Source organism: Acomys minous (assembly GCF_964271855.1).
Source record: "Acomys minous genome assembly, chromosome: 3".
NCBI classification, from domain to species: Eukaryota; Metazoa; Chordata; class Mammalia; order Rodentia; family Muridae; genus Acomys; species Acomys minous.
This window is the reverse complement of record NC_140485.1, coordinates 84,977,624-84,996,286: the sequence shown is the minus strand read 5'-3', so window position 1 is coordinate 84,996,286 and position 18,663 is coordinate 84,977,624. Positions and strand designations below refer to the sequence as shown.

Below are 18,663 nucleotides of genomic sequence, written 5' to 3'. Positions count from 1 at the left end.
AAGAGTATGTGTGGTGTGTGCTTATGTATAAAAGTGTATGAGGTGTTGCGTGTGTGTGTGTGTGTGTGTGTGTGTGTGTGTGTGGTGTAGGTGGATGATGGTGGTGTAGATACTGCATGTACAGGTGTGAGTGTAGAGGCAGACACTCAAAGGTCTGCTCTCCATACCACTTTATCCCCTTAGAACAGTTTTCTCATTGAATCTGGAGCTCATTTCAGGTTTGTTGGTTTATCCCTAGCTAGCCTGGCTGGCCAGCGAACCCCAGAACCCTTGCTTTTATGTGGGTGCTGGGCGTCTGAATTCCGTTCCCTGTGTTTGCAGAGCTAAGGCTCTTACCCATTGCTTTTCCCCCTGGCCCCAAGCTCCTGTGTAATGCCTCATGAGTCTCATATTTACACATATCCAGGCCATATAGCTAGGCTCTTCTCTGACTAGTTCATAACTTAAAATAACCCTGTTTATGCTGATTTACATTCTGCCCTGGGGCTGGTTACCTGTGCTCAGGTACCATGCATCTGTCCGCCTCACATTTTCTGGGATGAATCCCTTGCACCTGGCTCTACTCCAGAATTTATTTTTTTTATTTTTTGCCTTGGGAATGTTTTATCTTCTCTTCTACCCTTTCCTGTAGGCCATAGTTTTGCATTTTTATTGACAGGCAGTGCATCCGTACAATACACAAGATAATTCTCTCTACACACTGAGGTATCTCTCCAGCCTGCTAACGGCTGTTAAGTCAAATAGAGGGTTTCTTCTGCCACAGCTCTGGGCAAACTGCTTGCCTCTATGCCTCTTTCTTTCACCTGTCAGTTGGGAATTGTCATGCTGCCTCTTGCGTACAACTCAGTCCGTCAGTGTTTAGGAATGTGCTCAGGATGCTCATGCTGAAGAAATGCTCGTTTGTTTATCACAAGCTTATTTAGCAAGTGTTCCACTGAGTTTCAATCCTGTGCTGAGTAGAGACCCCCAGCATCTGCACAGTGGGAAGCAAGGGCTCAGAAAATTCACCCAGGCTTCAACCTTTAAGGTCACTTGACTAAAACAAAATGAAACAAATGACTCAGAATGGCAAATGTGTAGAAACTTACGTGATTTAGGCTCTATTAACATTTGTCTCACCTTGTATTTTGGGCCTTTGAAATTAACTCCTTAGTGTTGAAGCTTTTTCTTTTATTTAAAAAAAAAATTTTTTTTAATGTGTGTGGGTGTTTTGCCTGCATTCATGTCTCTGAAGCACATGCATGCATTGCCTATGGGAGCCGTAAGAGGACCTTAGGCCCCTAGCACTGGAGCTCCAGACGTTTGTGAGCTGCCCTGTGGGTGGGTGCGGGAACCGAACCTGAGCCCTCTGGAAGAACCGTCAGTGCTGTTGACGGCTCTGCCATCTCTCCAGCTGTGGGACTCTTTCTTTCTTTGTGATTATATTTTTCAGTTAAATCAAGACAGTCTGTGATATTTTTATTGAGCTTTTTAGTTTCTGAGGTAAAGGAAGAGTAGTTCTCCTTAATACTTTGCATAGCTATAGTAAAATATCTGAGACTTAAGGGGGATTACACTTCTCAAAAACTTGAATTTTCCAGTAGACTCTTCCCTGACAATAGTAACTGACTAATTAGTCATATCAAATTTTTGTTGTTGCTGATGTCTGAGCTGAAGCATTAGTTTCAGCCAATATATATCAATTCCACTTAACAAATGAGCTTGGTATTTGGTGGAATTTTCGCATCGGGCTGTCCTTTCTTTCCGTAGGCCCATTCTGGCTCAGTCTCCAGTGAAACCCTTTCTCCTTTATTCATAGTCAGGAGAGCCTCATCCCATGCTCTGAGAACCTTGCCTACTCTGACCTTAAAACCTAAAGCCTTGGCATTTTTATTGAACTTATTTGAATATTATATCAAAAGCAGTTCCATCCAGGAGGGTCCCTGTGTACCAGCAGTGAACAGCATCTCCCTTTTTAGGAAAGTTGGTTTTATCTCCCTTTTTTAGAACAGATTCTGTGTATTTCAGTGGACCCTCATCAAGAATCTCTTCAGACTTGTATTCTCTGGATTCATCATCATTACGCTTCTCATTTTTCACTTGCTCAGGCATTTTACTTACAGTTTCAGTAGCCTTAAAGTGTTTACTTTGAAAAAGATGATTGTAGGTAGCAACGAAATGGTCCTTATGAGCAGTTGTAGCTACTGCATTCTGCAAAGCTACTAAAGTCTTAGCTTTTTTATGTTTCCCAATAATTTATGCTCTGCAAGAAACAAATCTGAATTGTGATCCAGCAGAAACTTGATAATGTCCTCCCTGGACAGCTGCCCACTGCGCAACTGCTCCACAGTCCGTGCACGCTGTGGAACAGCCGCCACCTCTGCACACTTCTTCTTTCTTGTAAATAGTTTTTAAGATTATAGTTGTGTCATTTCTCCCTTCCCTTCCCTCCTTCCAAGCCCTCCCATGCCCCTTGCCCCCGGTTATCTTGCAAATCACGGCTTCTTTTGCTTTATTATTATTCCATGTGAAAATTGTGTGTGTGTATGTGTGTGTGTGTGTGTGTAATTATGTCCAGCTGGCCTTTAACTCACAGAAATCCACCTGTCTCTGCCTTTTTAGTGCAAGAATTAAAGACATGGGCCCCCACAGCCTGGCTGTCAGGTGAGGTTTTCGTTTCAGACACTTGGCTTGCAATTTGAAACATCTATCTTGTCCTTTTAAAATAGTTTTTTTATCTACTAAGATTCCTGGTGTGCATTCTCACCTGTTCTTTCACACCCCTGTGTTGTCACAGTGGCAGACAGGAGCAGAAAGCCACTTGATCAACCTTCTGAATCATGTGGGTGTGTTTTTTCTTGAAAGTAGTTTTCTTGACTGCATTTCCATGACACAGTTCAAATTATTTCTTGGTTTGTGAAATGAACAGCACACATGTTGTGGATTTTCCTTGAATTTCTTGGGGAACACTGATTTTTTTTAATTGCATTAGGAAGCTGGTCTGAATTTGAAAACTGCTAACTGTGCAGGAGCTCACATCTTATTTCAGTTTTCTTAGCTGAGTGTTGGGAGCTGCTCCATGTGTGCAGGGTTCAGGGGCATCTAAAGGCTTAGACAAAATGGAGTCATGGGATGTGTGAGTCTTTCTTTATGGGCCAAAGCATTCTAGCATTCTCTCTTACATGCACACTAACACACACCACGTATATATGAATGCTGTAAGTCCAAAATCAGGTGACATTATCTCTTAGGCCTCTGGTGATGGTCTCCTGGGGGCGACATCACAGGAGCAGAAGCCAGTGTAGAAGAGATCACATGTGAAGACAGAAAGCCAGAGAGAGTAAACGTGCCAGGCTCTCTATCTCTCCTTAAAGTTTTCTCTTTCAAGAACCTCCTGGGGTCTCGCTAGAGCTACATCAATGTCCTTGCTCTTGGCCCTGCCTTTTAGTAGTTCTACTACCTCCCAACACTGCTCTACTTTATACAGAGCTTCCAGCTTGTGACCTGTGGTGGCACAGATTAAAATATACCCAATTGAGCACATTCCTAAACTTTTGGTTTGTTTCATAGCTACTAAGACTGTTTGATCCACCTGTTACCCCTTTTCCTTAACCCTACTTTTAAATCTTTTTTTTTTTAAAGATTTATAGTGCACATCAGATTACATTATAGATGGTTGTGAGCCACATGTGGTTGCTGAGAACTGAACTCAGGTGCTCTGAAAGAGCAGTCGTCGCTGAGCCATCTCTCCAGCCCCCTACTTTTAAATCTTTAATTTTGTATATATGAGTGTTTTGCCTATGTGTATGTTATACACAACCTACATGCTATGTTAGCTATAGTACCCCAAGGATTTAGGATGTCATGAGGTACACAGTAGGTGCTTAGTTAATGCCTGTTGAATGGGTGCTTTATACCTTGCTTCTCCAGCCCTTTTTAAAGCTTGAGACAGGATCTGGCTGTTCTGTTCCGGCTAGCTTAAAATGCCTGGCTTCCAGTGATTCCCCAGCATCACCCCTGACACTAACTGAGACTTCAGATGCATCCAGACTGCATCAGCTTTTCTGCCATCAGAATGGGCAGCCCTGTGGACTTGGTTTTACTTACATGAAGGAAGCTCCCTGGCTTGATTTTTTTCCCCCCTGTGGCTCAGTACAAGTCATCACAGTCATCTGTATAGAGTCAGGTTGATGAGCTCTCCTGACACAGACACTACTTACGTGCAATTGTTAGAAACTAAAAATAATGTAAAACATAAAACCCTGGAGAATATTACGAGGCCTTGGAAACAAAATGACCTTGCAGAAAAGCGAAGCAGAATGTGTGAGCCGATGACCTCATTCTGATGCTTCATGTGAGAAAGAGCGAGTGGCGAGAGGCCTTCTGCTGTGAATATGAAATGAGGTCATAGCCGTCTCTACATTTTACGGTTCTGTGTTTCAGCTCTGAAGACCACTTGTACCAGGACACTCGGCACCTCTGTTCTCCTGTTTAGAAATGCCTCTCAACATGTTTTTAAAGGTTTGTGAGAGACATAGAGCTAGAGACATATTATGCACTGTGCCCTCAGCGCTCAGCAGCCAGCTTCCAGGCAATGGATGGACAGTCATAGCTTCCTGAGTCCTGCTTGGGTCCTGGTGATGGTGATGCTGTTGTTTTTAATCTGTGGAAGGAAGGGCTATGCATCTCTGCCTGCCTGATGAGGGGAGGGCCAGAAACTCAGGTCGCAAGCTGCAAGCCCTTGCATGCCTGGTGCTCACAAGAGTCCAGGAGAGGGCACTGGACCCCTTGGAACTGGGTACAGATGCCTGTGATCTGCCATATGAGTGCTGAGAGCTGAACCCAGGTCCTCTGGAAGAGCAGCCAGTGCTTTTAACTACTGAGCCATGTCCCCAGCTCTGCGCCACCCACAACCCGCCTCCTCGCCCTTACCACATTTCTTGAAACACATTGCCTAATCTGCCTCCAATTCCCAAGTACAGGAATTACAGGTGTTAGACACCAAGACAGATTTTCTTCAGTGTTCCAGGTGCTGTGAAAGTGGGGACCTCTCTGCTCGGTGGCTATACTTCCAAAATCCTTCTGCTTTTTGCTCACTTTTTTGCGGTGGCTCTTCTTAACTTACTTTTGTGTTTTGTCTATCATGATGATAGCTAATACTTCTGATACGGTCAGGAGTTTCCTAATGGTGTTACTAGCTAATCCATTCCCTAAAGACTGCTCTAATGCCCTCTGCTCATCTCCATATCCATCAGAATCTAGAAATTAGCCTTCCTAACTATGTAGAACATTATAATAGTTAATAAATAATAATTTAATTTCCGCCACCATGGATTTTTATGGATCTGATGATCAGCCAATGGGGGAAATGTGTGAATCAGAATTCATAGAAAGGAGCTGCGTCTGCAAATGCTGATTGACTGATTGAAATTCCAGTGATGTACACCAGCTTCGATGTTGGAAGTCCAGAGCCTACTTTTTATTTTATCTCGGGCTTTATTGAAACCAAGGAGTAGCCACTCTTTGTCTCCTTCTGTCAGACCTGGCATCCTGTGACAAACAGATAAAAAACATTGTGGGTATTTTTCTTGAGAGGGTAGAGGAGAGAAAATGAGAATATGTTTACGGGAAATAGCTTTCGGTGTTCTCCTCTTCACGGCTGTTAGTTGAACAAGGTCCTTCCCTTCTGTAGATACTGCATGTTCCTTCATGCATGTTCCTTCACTGTCAGGTCAGCATTGTGTTCATCTCTGAACTGTTTGTTGTACTTCCTTTGACTGCAGTGGCTTCTCCTACTAGAAGCCTACTTGCCAAGAGATGGCTGTAGCAAGCTTAGCTAGAGCCTGCTAAACATCGTGAGTTCTGGAACTCACCTGACATTGGCTTTGCACACGTGGAAGCAGTTTTCGAAACATGTCTGTGTGCTCAGGATACAGTGGGGTCTTTTGGAAAGGATGACACCAACCAAGGTGCCTTGGAGTGCCCATCGCTCCTGTCATTGAGGAGATAGGATATCTGCTTAGTCATTCTTCAGAGTGCACATGAGCCATAAGTTTTTTTTAAGAGGCCTTGTCTTCATGTAGGAGAAAAGAATGCCTTCTTCTTAGCACAGAGTAACCAAGAAAAAGAGGCAAGCTTCTGCAGCCGGTGGTGGAGGATCCGTTCGGAACCAGCCTTCTCCTGAGCAGCCACAGGATGCAGTGGTAAAGCCCTGAACTTGGAGCTGCAGTGAGGCTACATGCTGCACACAGGAGGCCTCAGTCTAGATCTCTGTGGGATCAGGTCTACTCATTGTCCCTGTGATTTACCCTTAGCACTAGAGCTTCAATGGTGAGGGGAGCTCAGAAGATGCTATTCTGGGTCCAAGTGAATCAGAATTTTGGATCACAAAGCTGCCTTGGATCAGGGTTGGCTTCTTTGTTTCATCTCTCAGAAATCCCAGGTCCAGAGAGATTAAGGTAGTTGACAGAGAAAGGACATGCCAATAGCTCCGTTCCAGGGGTTGTGGGAAAATATCCCCCCTAGCAGGCCGGGCTGCATGGTGGTAGCCGTCATCGTTTGCTCTGATGTGACAGGAAGTGCATGATGGCTGTGAGGATCCTGTGCCCCTGAGTTAGGCAGGGTAAGGAAGGCCCTAGATAAGACCTGCTGGAGAGCCATGGGGAGGTTGTCTGTGTGAGATGCTGGGAGAGCAGAGGACTATGGGAGGGGAGTAGTCATCATCAGATTGACTTGTGCTCCTACTCAGATTGCTAGACTGATGCCTTCAGGCCCTTGAGACCTCAGTATCCGGCTCTCTTAGAAATAGGGTCTTGAAGGAGGTGATAATGGGAAAATAAGTTAAAACGGGAAGTCCTTTGTCAGCTCACTGTAACCTTGAGCGATTTGGATATCTAGTAGTTCTCTGAACACACCTCTGGGATTGTTGATGCCACTCCCGTCCAGCAGGAAAGACACCAACACCGGGAACTCTTCTTGCAGCAGTTTTTATTCAGGATCCTTGACTACCGGAGTGACCCCGGGAAAAGCTCCCACAGAACCTTTATAGTGTGCCTGGTCCTATCAGAAACTGCCACGTCGTCACTCCTGGTTGGTGCATTCGGATCACACCACCTCACGCTATGTCTTGTTCGAATCACGCCACCTTACGTCATGCCTTCAGGCATGCACATAAGGGGGCCTTTCTCACTGTGCATGCGCAAAGGTTTACTCGCTGCGCATGCGCAAAAGGGGGCGCATTGCGCCAGGGAAGCAGCAGGGGCGCTGCTATCTGTGACTCTCCACACGGGATGTCCTACAATGTCATGTGGGCTGACAGGGTCTCACCCTAGGGGCAGCTCAGACTCTTGGGGCAAAGGCTCAGTGAGACCCAATCTTTTTCAGGTGCCAGTTACAGGCTCTACGTTGTGTGCTGTGCTTATGGCTTACAGTATAGTTTAGGGTTCCTACCAGCTGTGAGCTAGGACAGCTTACTGGGCTCAGAGACACGTTCGCTTGTATTTAAAGGCCTGTTATACCCCCCCAAAGCACTTCCCATCCTATACAGCAATATTTGTACACTTGTGTTTATCGCTCCTAATATTTACAATGTCTAGGAAATGAAATGATGCCTGTCAACTGATAAAAGGATATAAAAACGGGGCACGTTGGCACAAGGGGATTTTATTCAACTGTGACAAATGAATGGAACTGGAACAGACGTATTGAATGAGGTAACAGGGTCCAGGAAAGTCCCACACTGCACATTCTCTCCTGTATGTGCAAGAGAGAATTCTTAAGTTTCTTTGTTTAAACTGGAGCATCCGTTGGGACCTAGACTAGAGACAGAGTCCTTCGCAGTAGGAATGGTGTGCATTCTAAGAGTTCTTGGTGGGTGGAGTGAAGGAGAGATAAACCTGTATTTGTTACAATCCCAAGTGTGGGATGCGGAATGGACTTGTGAGAGAACAGGTGATGTTAATTCACTAGAAGACAAACCACCTCATGCAGGAGCTTGATTGTGCCAGCTGAAAAAGACCCATGAACAGACTATGGGAGGAGATAAGTAAAGGAGCCCAAAACTGTGGGTGTCAGCGTCTTTGGAGACCTGAGATTGTTTGGCTGTTCGTTGCTTGACTTCAAAATGCTCCTACCGCTTGAGGGAAGGCTTCAGGGCTCCGGGCCTCGGTGGAGCCTTCAGGTTCCAGTAGAAGAAATCCTGCTGACTACACCAGGAGAGTAGTTCCTGGGAACTGATACTCAGAAGGTTTCGTTTGTGTTCTTTTTTTTTTTTTTAAGATTTATTTATTTATTATGTATATAGTGTTCTGCCTGCATGTACACCTTCAGGCCAGAAGAGGGCATCACATCACATTACATTACATTATAGATGGCTGTGAGCTACCATGTGGTTGCTGGGGATTGAACTCAGGACCTGTGGAAGAGCAGGTGCTGCTCTTACCCACTGAGCCATCTCTCCAGCCCCATTTTTGTGTTCTTTAATCTCTTTTTTCCTCTTGTTTAGGTTAGTTGGGTTATAAGTGAGGTACGCTTGGCTAGTAAGTTAATAATAAAATGCAATTGTTAAGAAAATTGAGGCCCGGTGTGGTGATGCACACCTTTAATCCCAGCACTCGGGAGGCAGAGGCAGGCGATTGCTTTGAGTTCGAGGCCAGCCTGGTCTCCAAAAGTGAGTCCAGGATAGCCAAGATTATTACACAGAGGAATCCTGTCTTGAAAAACCTAAAGAAGGAGAAGAAGAAGAAGAGAGAAAGAAAGAAAGAAAAAGAAAAAAAGAAAATTGAGCCTACAGTCGAGTCTATAGGATCTCTTGTGTATAGTATCATGGCATCTAAGCAAAGGGATATTTGACTTCTTTCCCTGTTTTGTTGTCTCATTACTCTAGCTAAGACTTCAAGCACCGTGTTAATGGGAGTGTGGGAATGTAGACTCTCCTGTTGTTCCTTATGTCACTGGGAATGTTTTGATATTTGCTCTCTGTCTAGGGGGATGTTGGCTAAAGGTTTGTCATACATAACCTTTTTTTTTTTTTTATGTATGACAATATCCTAGCCTCACCATGAAGTTTGTCATCAAAGGATATTGAGTTTTATCACAGGCCTTCTCCATGATTATTGAGATAACCATTTGGTTTCTGCCATTGGGTCCACTGATGTGATGAATCTCCTGTATTGATTCACGTCTCTTGAGTCCACCAACATCTCTAGAGTGAGACAAACTTGATCATATGAATGATCTTCTTGGGGGTGAGCTTGAATTGGGTTTGCGTGTATTTTATTGTATTCGTTTTCAAGATGGTCAGTCAGAAATTTTAGTTTCTTGTTGTCCTTTTCTATAATTTATCTGGGTTTTTATATCAGGGCAATATTGGGTCTATAAAAGCGGTTTGGCAGCATTTCTTCCTTTTTCTTGTTAAAATGACTAGTATTGGTGTTACTTCTCCATTAAATGTGTGGTAGGCTTCTGCAGCCTGTGTTGTCCGGGACTTTTACATTTTTGACTACTGGGTCATTCTTACTACTGTATTAGACCTGCTGATATTATTTATTTTAACCTGAAATAACTTTGGTGTCATGTGAGTCTAGAGATACATGTTTGTTGTATGATGTCCAGTTGGGTAGAATATGTTCTTAAGATATGTCCTGTCGGGCTGGAGAGATGGCTCAGAGGTTAGGAGCACTGACTGCTCTTCCAGAGGTCCTGAGTTCAATTCCCAGCAACTACATGGTGGCTCACAACCATCTGTAATGGGATCTGATGCCCTCTTCTGGCCTACAGGTGTACATGCAGATAAAGTGCTGTATACATTAAATAAATAAATAAATCTTTAAAAAAAAAGATACGTCCTGTGACTTTCTGAATTTAATACCTATGCTGGCCTCTTATTTTGTGTGTGTGTGTCTCCCCTCTAATTTGGTTAGTTGGCCTAAGGGTGTGTTTTGTTCATTTTTTTCAAAGAACCAACTCATTGTTGCATTATCTGTATTATTGTATCTGTACTATTTCCGCTTTGATTTTGTTTCTTCGCATCTACTACTTCTGTCTTTGGCCTTGTTCTCGTTTTGCTAAGGCCTCATAGTGTACCAAGCTCTTTCTGATAGGTCTGATTATTTTGATGTTCCCAGGCCTGGAGTTTCCTCCAATGGAATTGCTATGTCCCAGGTGGACCAGGCAGTTTGAGAGCAGGGGGAAGAGCGCTCCAAACCAACAGCTGTTTGTGAGGGCTCCCCTCCGGCCTCCTCAGGATGGCAGCCAGCAGGTGTTGGAGCCTGCGCCCCAGCTCAGTTCTGCTGGGTTCACTGTCTGTGTCCCTGTTGGGTCAGACAGGAGAGGAGCAGGCTGAGAGAGCTCCAAGCCAAAAGCTGCTCGGGTGTCCCTCAGACCTCGTTGGTATGGAGCACAATGTAGGCTGTAGCCAGACTTACCTCTGCTAAGCAGGCCCTACTGTCCGTACCCAGACGAGCAAGGCCTGAGAGGCGCTGGTCAGATGATGAGGGAGGTGGGCCTCCCCTTTCTGAGGACTAGGATGGGTGTAGGATAATGGAGGGAGGGTGGTACTAGGGGGAGAAAAGGGAAGTGGCTGCAATAGGGATGTAAAGTGAGCAAATTTTAAAAAAAGAAAAAAAAACGACTTTTCATTGTGTCCCATAGGATTTGGGATGTTGCCTTTCCTACTGTGTGACAGACAAACGTCCTTACAGTCATTCCTCTGTGGTCCTGGCTATGGTCCCATTATCCTGGGTGAGCATAGCAGCTCCTGCACAAATAAGGCTAGGAGCTTAAGACACCCAGATGTCTAGGAAAAGGAATTGTAGGGATTAGGCATGAAAAGTCAAGAGGTGCAGAGCTGTCACCACAGCATCCAGGATGCACAAAAACATGGGGAGTTACTACTGGCCAGGCTGTGCATAACAGTGTAGCAACAAGGTTGAGAGAAGGAAAGGCAAGCAGGTCTGCCATTTATGTCAACATGGGTAAACCAGGAGGGTAATATCCTGAACAGAGGAAGCCAAAGAGGAGGAAAATACTGTACAGTGGAGCCTAAAAAGAGATGCTAAAATGATAAAAAATAAAATAAAATAAAGATGTTGCTCTAAGGATGGAAAAGAAGCCAGTTTGCAGTGGGAAGAAGTCAGAGATCTACTGTACACGTGACTGTGCTGGGTTTTTGTCAGTTACAGAGCTTGTTCTCCCCCGCAGAAGTGGTAATTATGAGATGATATATCATGAAATACTGGCATTTGGTCGTTGAAGGATACAGTGGAATTTATTTCAAAAAGAAAATAATGATTTTTGTATAGCAGGTACTGGTGTTTGGTCAAAATCTTGCATGTGACACTCCTGCTAACACTTGTGCAGGCTCAGTGTGTCAACGCACCTCTCGGTACAGATCCTGCATCACTGATCTTCACCCAGGCGCACAGTGCTTAAAACCAGCATCCACTCAGCTTCCAAATCCTGGGTCCGTTGACAACGATTCAGTTCTGCAGGTTTTGGTTGATGTCCTCACAGCTTTTCTGAGCTGTCCTGACATCAGGTTTCCATCCCACAGCCAGCCTGCAGCTGTACCACTTGGGCAGTATGATTGTCAGAACCAGAAAGTTGAGACAGATACTTCTCCGGTCCGTGTTCCTGTTGGGCTTGGGGAAATCCTTATTTTCCCATGTGCTCTCCCAGCTCTCACCAACATCTCTCGTGCCCCACTGAAGGAGATAAAGGAAACGCTCCCCTCCTTAAGAGGACCCCCATTAAGGCCAAAGTCTGTAAATCTCCTCTGCTGTAGACTACTTTAACACTTCCCTTCTCTGCCAGTAAAACAATTCTGAGAGGAGCCACAACTGATAACTAACCCCAGCCGCCTGCCAGGGCAGAGTGTCCCAAGAGTTAAAGACATACACTCTTTAGACTAACAACACAACCAGATCACCTCGAAAAAGTCCAAACATACTCTCTCCTAGTCAAGCTGACCAACAAATAGTTTAGCGTATAACAACAAATTAAGGGAAGCCAGGCCAAAGTTCCTAACGCCCCCTGTGACTGCTTCAACCAATCTTTTCCACAGGTCAACTTGCCCCTCCACCCATTACCCAATCACAAAACGCCAAGGCTTGTAACTCCCTGCTTGCAGCATTTCTGCCCAAATGCCAACCAATCACATACTGTATAACTCATTTCTTTGTCTAAAACCTATATAAAGCCCATGTTTCTGCTCTTCAAGGTCTCCAGTTCGAAAGAGCTTGGTAGACCCCGTCGCGTCGGCTTAATAAATTCCTGTGCGTTTGCATCAACAATGGACTCTGGCCCTCACTGGGGACTCCGGGAATAGACTAAAGATCTCTCAAGAGGTCTCAGTCTTACATCACCACTTTCCAAATGGCTTATGGTTCCCCACTTTTTGCGCTCTGCAGCAGAGTCTCCACAGCAGGGTTGGAAACCAGACTGAGCCCATCACTTCCTCTGTCATGGTTAGCCACTCATTTGAGTGACACGCATGCTGTGCTAGCTTCTCAGGAATTGTCTTCCCTCAGTTGTGATTGGTCTGCCTTTAAGTGTCAGTCCTGCAATAGAGGGTGGTGAGCACAGTACCTGGGCCTAGACAGGGACGATGGACTTGCCTTTCGCCCTGAGTGATTTTTGGTCTTGCTAGCATGTGTACTTCTTATTTATTGTCTCACACTGTAGGGCTTCACCATATGCAAGCTTTTAAAAATCATATATTAGTCTAGTAATTTCTCCCTCCCTTATCTATTTTTTATTCATTATTGTTGTTGTTGTTGTTGTTGTTGTTTGCTGGTAGGGTGTGTTTGTACTGCTCGGGATATCTCTGAGAATTACAATCATGTAGTGCTTGTGGCTTTGTCATTTTGTCATGACTTCTTTAAGAATGCCTTAGGCTGATCCTTCTGTTGTTGGTACTGTTACTTGTTTTGGGGGACAGGGTTTCTCTGTGTAGCCCTAGCTATCCTTGAACTCACTCTGTAGACCAGACTGGTCCCAAACTCAGAGATCCACCTGTCTCTGCCTCCTGGGTGCTGGGATTAAAGGACTGCACCATCCCACATAGTTTAGCTTCATCCTTTTATGTTACTTTTTTTCCTTTTTAGAAAGGTCAGTGTTTTTGACAGCATGGTATACCTGCCTTTAATCCAAGCACTCAGGAGACATAGGCAGGCAGCCCACTGTGAGTTCAGGGTCAGACTTGGCTATACAGAGAGGTCTAGGCCAGCCAAGATTATATAGTGAGACTCTCTTTCAAAAAGCATTTTGTGAGGAGTGGGGGGGGGGGTACTTAATATTTTAATTACATAGTATGCTTGGTTTTATTTGTCTGTTGTTTGTTTGTTTTCACCTTGACACAAGCAAAATTTATATCTGGGAAGAGGAAATTCAACTGAGAAAATTCCTCCATTGGATTATACAGTAGGCACATCTGTGGGGGCATTTTCTTGATTAATGATTGCTGTGGGAAGGCTCAGCCCAAAGGGCCAGAGACACTCTGGATGGTACTAGAGAGCAAGCTGAGCCAGCAGTAAGCAGCACTCCTGGATGGTCCCTGCCTCCTGGCTTATGCTTGAGTTCCTGCTCTGGTGTCCTTTAATTATGGACAAATAAACACTTCCCCTCCGCCCCCCAGGCTTCTTTTGGTCATGGCGTTTATCATGGCAATAAAAACCCTAAGTCACCACTCTGTGTTTTCTTTATCATCGTTATGACTGAGGGGGACTTGGATCACTCCTACCTCTTGGTCGTTTTGTGGTTAACGTTATGAATGTAGAAGTTCAAATATGTCTTTAAGACCCACCCCCTCCCCCCACCAACTTACAGGACTGGAGAGATGGATCAGCAATTAAGAGCACTGGCTGCTGTTTCGGAGGTCCTGAGTTCAATTCCCAGCAACAACAACATGGTCTGGTAGCTCACAAACATCTCTTCTGGCATGAAGATGTAAATGCAGATGGAGCATGCAAATACATTAACTAAATAAATCTTTAAAAAAAAAAAAAAAGAAAGAAAGAAAGAAAGAAGAGAAATTCAAGTGTGAGGTCAGCCTTGGCTACTTAAAACCTTGTCACAAAATAAAATAAAATAAAAATGATGCCACTTACAAACAGAGGCACACTTCTTTAGTCTCAGCATTCAGGGTGGCAGAGGCAGGAATATCTCTGTCCGTTCAAGGCCAGCCTAGTCTGCAAAGTGAGTCCAGGACAAAGGCTTTACAGAGAAACTGTCTCCAACAACAACAAAAAAAAAATCAACCAAGAAATCAAACAAAAGACCACACTTACTGTTCATTGGAGGTGTTGCTAGTTATAGGATAACTCTTTTTCCTTTCTCTGTGACATCTCTCTGTGGTGGCTTGCATAGCAACCACAGCATCTCTGTGGTGACTTGCATAGCAACCACATTAGTTTTCATTCCCACCATCCATCACTCTTCACCCAGAGCATCAGCAGCTCCTCTGTGGCGTATGTTTCTCATAGAACGGAGAAGTTCCAGTTCATCCACTGCAGTGTTGCAAACATCTGGTGGCAGGGAAGGAGATACTCGCTCACATCTCGAGACAGCCAACTAACTACTCAGAATGTACAGTGAGAAAGAGCTGGCCTTGCAGCTTAAATCCTCCTGCTTCAGCCTTCTTTGTAACTTGTACTACTGCATATTTTTTTTATTAGAGTTCCTATTTTTATATGCCCTTTTATTTGTGGAATTTAGGGTAAAAGTTACTAATTTGGTTTTTTTCTCAACACAATATTTTTTTAAAGATGTATTTATTTATTATTATGTATACACTGCTCTGCCTGCATGTACACCTGCACACCAGAAGAGGGCATCAGATCACATTATAGATGGTTGTGAGCCACGGTGTGGGTGCTAGGAATTGAACTCAGGTCCTCTTGAAGAGCAGTCAGTGCTATTAACTGCTGAGCCATTTCTCCCGCTCCCAACGCAATATTTTTTATTGATTACTTATGAATTTCATGTCATAAATCACAATTCTACTCATTTCCCAGTCCTTACGTGTCCACTCCTCACCATTGTCACTTTCTCCCCTCAAAAGAAAAAATTAAAATTGAAAAGAAAAAGAAAATCAATGGCAAAAAAACCCCATCTTGCTGGCCAACCTGGGCTGCAGCCTGCTCCTCTGTCAATGGCAGTCTTCTCTCCCACCTGTCACACTGCCGCATCTCCAGTTCTGGCATGCTCTGTACCACTCTGCCCCACTCTTTCCCACCTCTCCATCCATACTTGTTTTTCATAGGGGCATTGGAAGCTGTGGTGTGTTGTGCAGTATACTCTTTTGCCCAAACAAAAATGTTCACTGCAATGAGTTGTTGGTGTGTCTCAGGGCCTCTGGCTTCTGCTACACCATCCATACTAGACCCCTACAGACATTCCTCACAGATATCCTGCTGTGACCCAGGGTTATCGAGATCCCACGGCCATGCCTGCACAGGACTGGCCCCTTCACACATTCCACAGCTCATAGATGTTGGGATGGACTAACCCAAAGCCATAGATCTGGTTTTGATGATAGCTGAATTGGTCAGTCTGTGCCTTCCCCAGGTTCCTCCTCGGCAGTGTGTGTCCAGCTCAGCACAGCCCTTGGACATCCACATGGCTTCAGGTAGCAGACCAGACACTGTGGACATCCTCAGGGCCTTTGGGGGGCCACAGACATCACCACAGCCCACTCATGGCCCTCAGTGGGCTGCTCAGACCTTGGGACCTTGGGTCTTATCAGGGTCTCATGTGGCTACACATGTCACTCACACCAACAAGGTCCGCCAAGGCTACAAAGCCTGAGGATATCACCAAGTCATCAGTCAGTGGCACAGAACGCAGGCTTCATAGTGGGCAACAGGGACTGCAGACATAAACATGGCCTCCGATGGCATCGTGGATTGCAGTGGTCCTTCCAGGAGTTCCATTCAAAAAACAGAACCTTTCCTCATCTTCGACCTCCTTCGTGCCCATAACCAGGGGGATCTCATGGCTGGGCAGGATGTTGGGTGCTCAGCCTGGGTCTGCATAAGCTCCAGGCTGCTGTACAGCACCTGCCACCCCTCCTAGGAAATGAGAGCACATCGACCTCAGCGCTTTCTCTCACCTGTCACTGCCTTCAGGCCTCCAGTCCTGCCTATCTCTATAGGGCACACACAGCTCTGGGTTTTTTCGTTAGGTGGTTGTTGTTGTTGTTGTTGTTGTTGTTGTTTTGGGTTTTTTGTTTGTTTGTTTGTTTTTTACCTTTTCTATTTCTCCATCACTTCTCTGTGAATCTGTAGCCCCCTCTCCACGGGTTGGGGCCTAGCCTGGGTGTCTCTTCTGCCATACTAATTTAATCTTCAGGTAGGTATTTTTATCTATAAAGGAGACCTTATGTTATGGTGGCAGGATATATTGAAAAATGGTATTTGCTCACCAAAATATTACAAAGGTTTTGGTTTGGTTTGGTTTGGTTTGGTTTTAGATTACGGGGATTGTTTTGTTTTTTTGGTTTGTTGTTGTTGTTGTTGTTGTTGTTTTTTGTTGTTGTTTTTTTTAGATAGTAAAATTGAGTTGTTTGCATTCTTTTCTTTTCCTCTCCTCCTCCTCACTTTCCTTCCTTGCTCTCTCCTTCACTCCTTTCTCCCCTCTGTATTTCCATCTTTGAAGATAGGATATTGTTCTATATTGTGCAGGCTGATCTCAGACTCTGTGCTCAAGCAGTCCTCTGCTTCTGTTCCATGTGTAGCTGGCATATAGAGATTTGCCATAGCACCAGATTTCATCTGTTTTCTCATTATTCCAAAGTTTTTTTTTTTTTAACCACAAAATAGAAATTATTTCCCTTGTGACTGGTGGCTGATGGATGGTTTGGAACCCTGTCATATATGTAGCTTCTTGTAAGAAGACACTGATTCTTCCAGCTGGCCTTCACCCCAAAAGAGCTCCTGATCCCTCTTTGCACATGCCAGCTCAGTGACCTATTTTTGTCCAACATGTAGGTACAGGAGGAATGGGGCCAGGAAACCTAACCTGACAGTTTGATTTTCTCCTTCATGACCAGCCTGCTATGGGATGGACAACCAAGAAGAGAACCATTATGTCCTACAGCTCAGGGATGTCTACAGCAGCTGTGACACCACAGGGACTGGGTTTCTGGACCAGGAAGAGTTGACCCAGCTATGCACGAAGCTCGGCCTGGAGGAGCAGCTGCCAACCCTCCTTCAGATTCTTCTTGGAAATGACCGCTTGGCCAGGGTGAGTGTGTGCTCCTCTCAATGGAGAGTGCAGAGCTGTGCCAATGACGTGGGCACCCAAAGGGAGACACACCAGGGGAAGGGAAGTCACCACTGATGAGCTAGTGTTGTTCTGTGGCTTGTACAAAGAAGTTAGGAGACTGTAAGCTGTCACACCCACCCATCTGTAGGTGGCCGGCTACACCTGTACTCTAATTGTGTTGTTTGGTTTGGTTTTGTAAAATGGTTTATTTGGCAGTGGGGATGGTGGTTCATGTTTTGTAATAGATTCTTCTAGTGAAAATGATTTCTACATCCTATGCGGAAAGGTAAACTATACGTTCGCACTCTGAAAGGCAATAGAGGTCTTTTGAGAAAGAAGACTCCAAGGAGATGTCTTTGCCTATGAAATTCAGTGTGAATCTGTGGAAAGTTAACGGTGTTGTGTCCTTACTCAAATTCCGGCAGGTCAACTTTGAGGAATTTAAGGAAGGTTTTGTGGCTGTGCTGTCAACTGGTTCCTGTGTAGGGCCCTCCGATGAGGAAGGTAGTTCTTCAGAGTCTGGTAAGGGGATTTCCTCTAAGCACTTCCGTTTCTTTCCTGTTTACCTGGGGCCTTTTAGAGAGTAGCTGAGCTGTTCCAAATTCTAGCCTCTCTTTCTGTCACTATTAAGCCATCAAGTGTGGACTTAAACAAAGCATCTTAAGTTTCCTCTTCTGTGAATGTCATCAGATTGAAACCTGCTTTACTTGTGGAGCCACTGACCGCTGAACAGAGAGGTGTAAAAGCGTGGAGAGGCAGAGCCTTAGGACTCTTAGGTGTACCAAGCATGCCGACTGGCCCTCTGCCCTGGCCACTGACATCTGCTGTCATAGCCAGTGGTGTTGCAGTGTGCTAGCAGGGCTAACAGGAATCTCATTGTGGACATGCTTTGGGGCAGGAACACAGTAATAAGGACAACTGACACATGGCAGGAAGCCACCAGGCCCAAGGACCTGATCACAGTGTCCAGGAACAACGGGCCTGGTGTGCGAGAGCTGGAGGCAGGTCTCTTTGAGTACACGAGGGCTGTGCGAGGTAAACACTGATGATTTCAGGGCTCTGTGGACACAAGTGCTTCCTCTGGCATGCTGTATGACCTTAGAGCAGGTTGAAAGATCCCAGTCAGGAGCAGAGGTGTAGAAATGAGTAAGAGCGAAAAGCCCAGGGACCAGCACTCATACCAAGTGTCTTCTGGGTGCAAGGCCTTGAGCTTTGTGAGCATTTGATGTAGAGTCTGTTTACCCCTTAGGAATTCTGCAGGCCTGTTGTATTCACAGTTGACCTGAGGAGAGATTTATCCCTGATGTATAGTTAGTTCCTGGTGGCGGCTAGAATTTGAGTCCCTGTTGTCCACAGTCCCTAAGCCTTCCCCACTGTCAGAACACTGTGCTTGCTCTGAATGACATGGCCAGTCCCTTTCCC

General features: G+C 45.1%; 1 protein-coding gene and 1 pseudogene across 3 annotated transcripts in view; one reads left to right on the top strand and one right to left on the bottom strand.

Moving 5' to 3' along the window:
- NINL (ninein like) overlaps positions 1-18,663 on the top strand; it is a 74,824-nt gene that overhangs the window by 9,995 nt on the left and 46,166 nt on the right. For both annotated transcript variants that reach the window (XM_084776428.1, XM_084776427.1), the window contains exons 2-3: positions 17,027-17,220; positions 17,667-17,763. In XM_084776428.1, the coding sequence (XP_084632554.1) occupies positions 17,038-17,220; positions 17,667-17,763 (280 nt within the window). In that variant the 5' untranslated portion in view covers positions 17,027-17,037. The remainder of the gene's footprint in view (positions 1-17,026; positions 17,221-17,666; positions 17,764-18,663) is intronic.
- Positions 1,665-2,378, bottom strand: LOC311593813 (peptidyl-prolyl cis-trans isomerase FKBP3-like; annotated as a pseudogene). Its single transcript has one exon. The product of its transcript is annotated as a peptidyl-prolyl cis-trans isomerase FKBP3-like (transcript).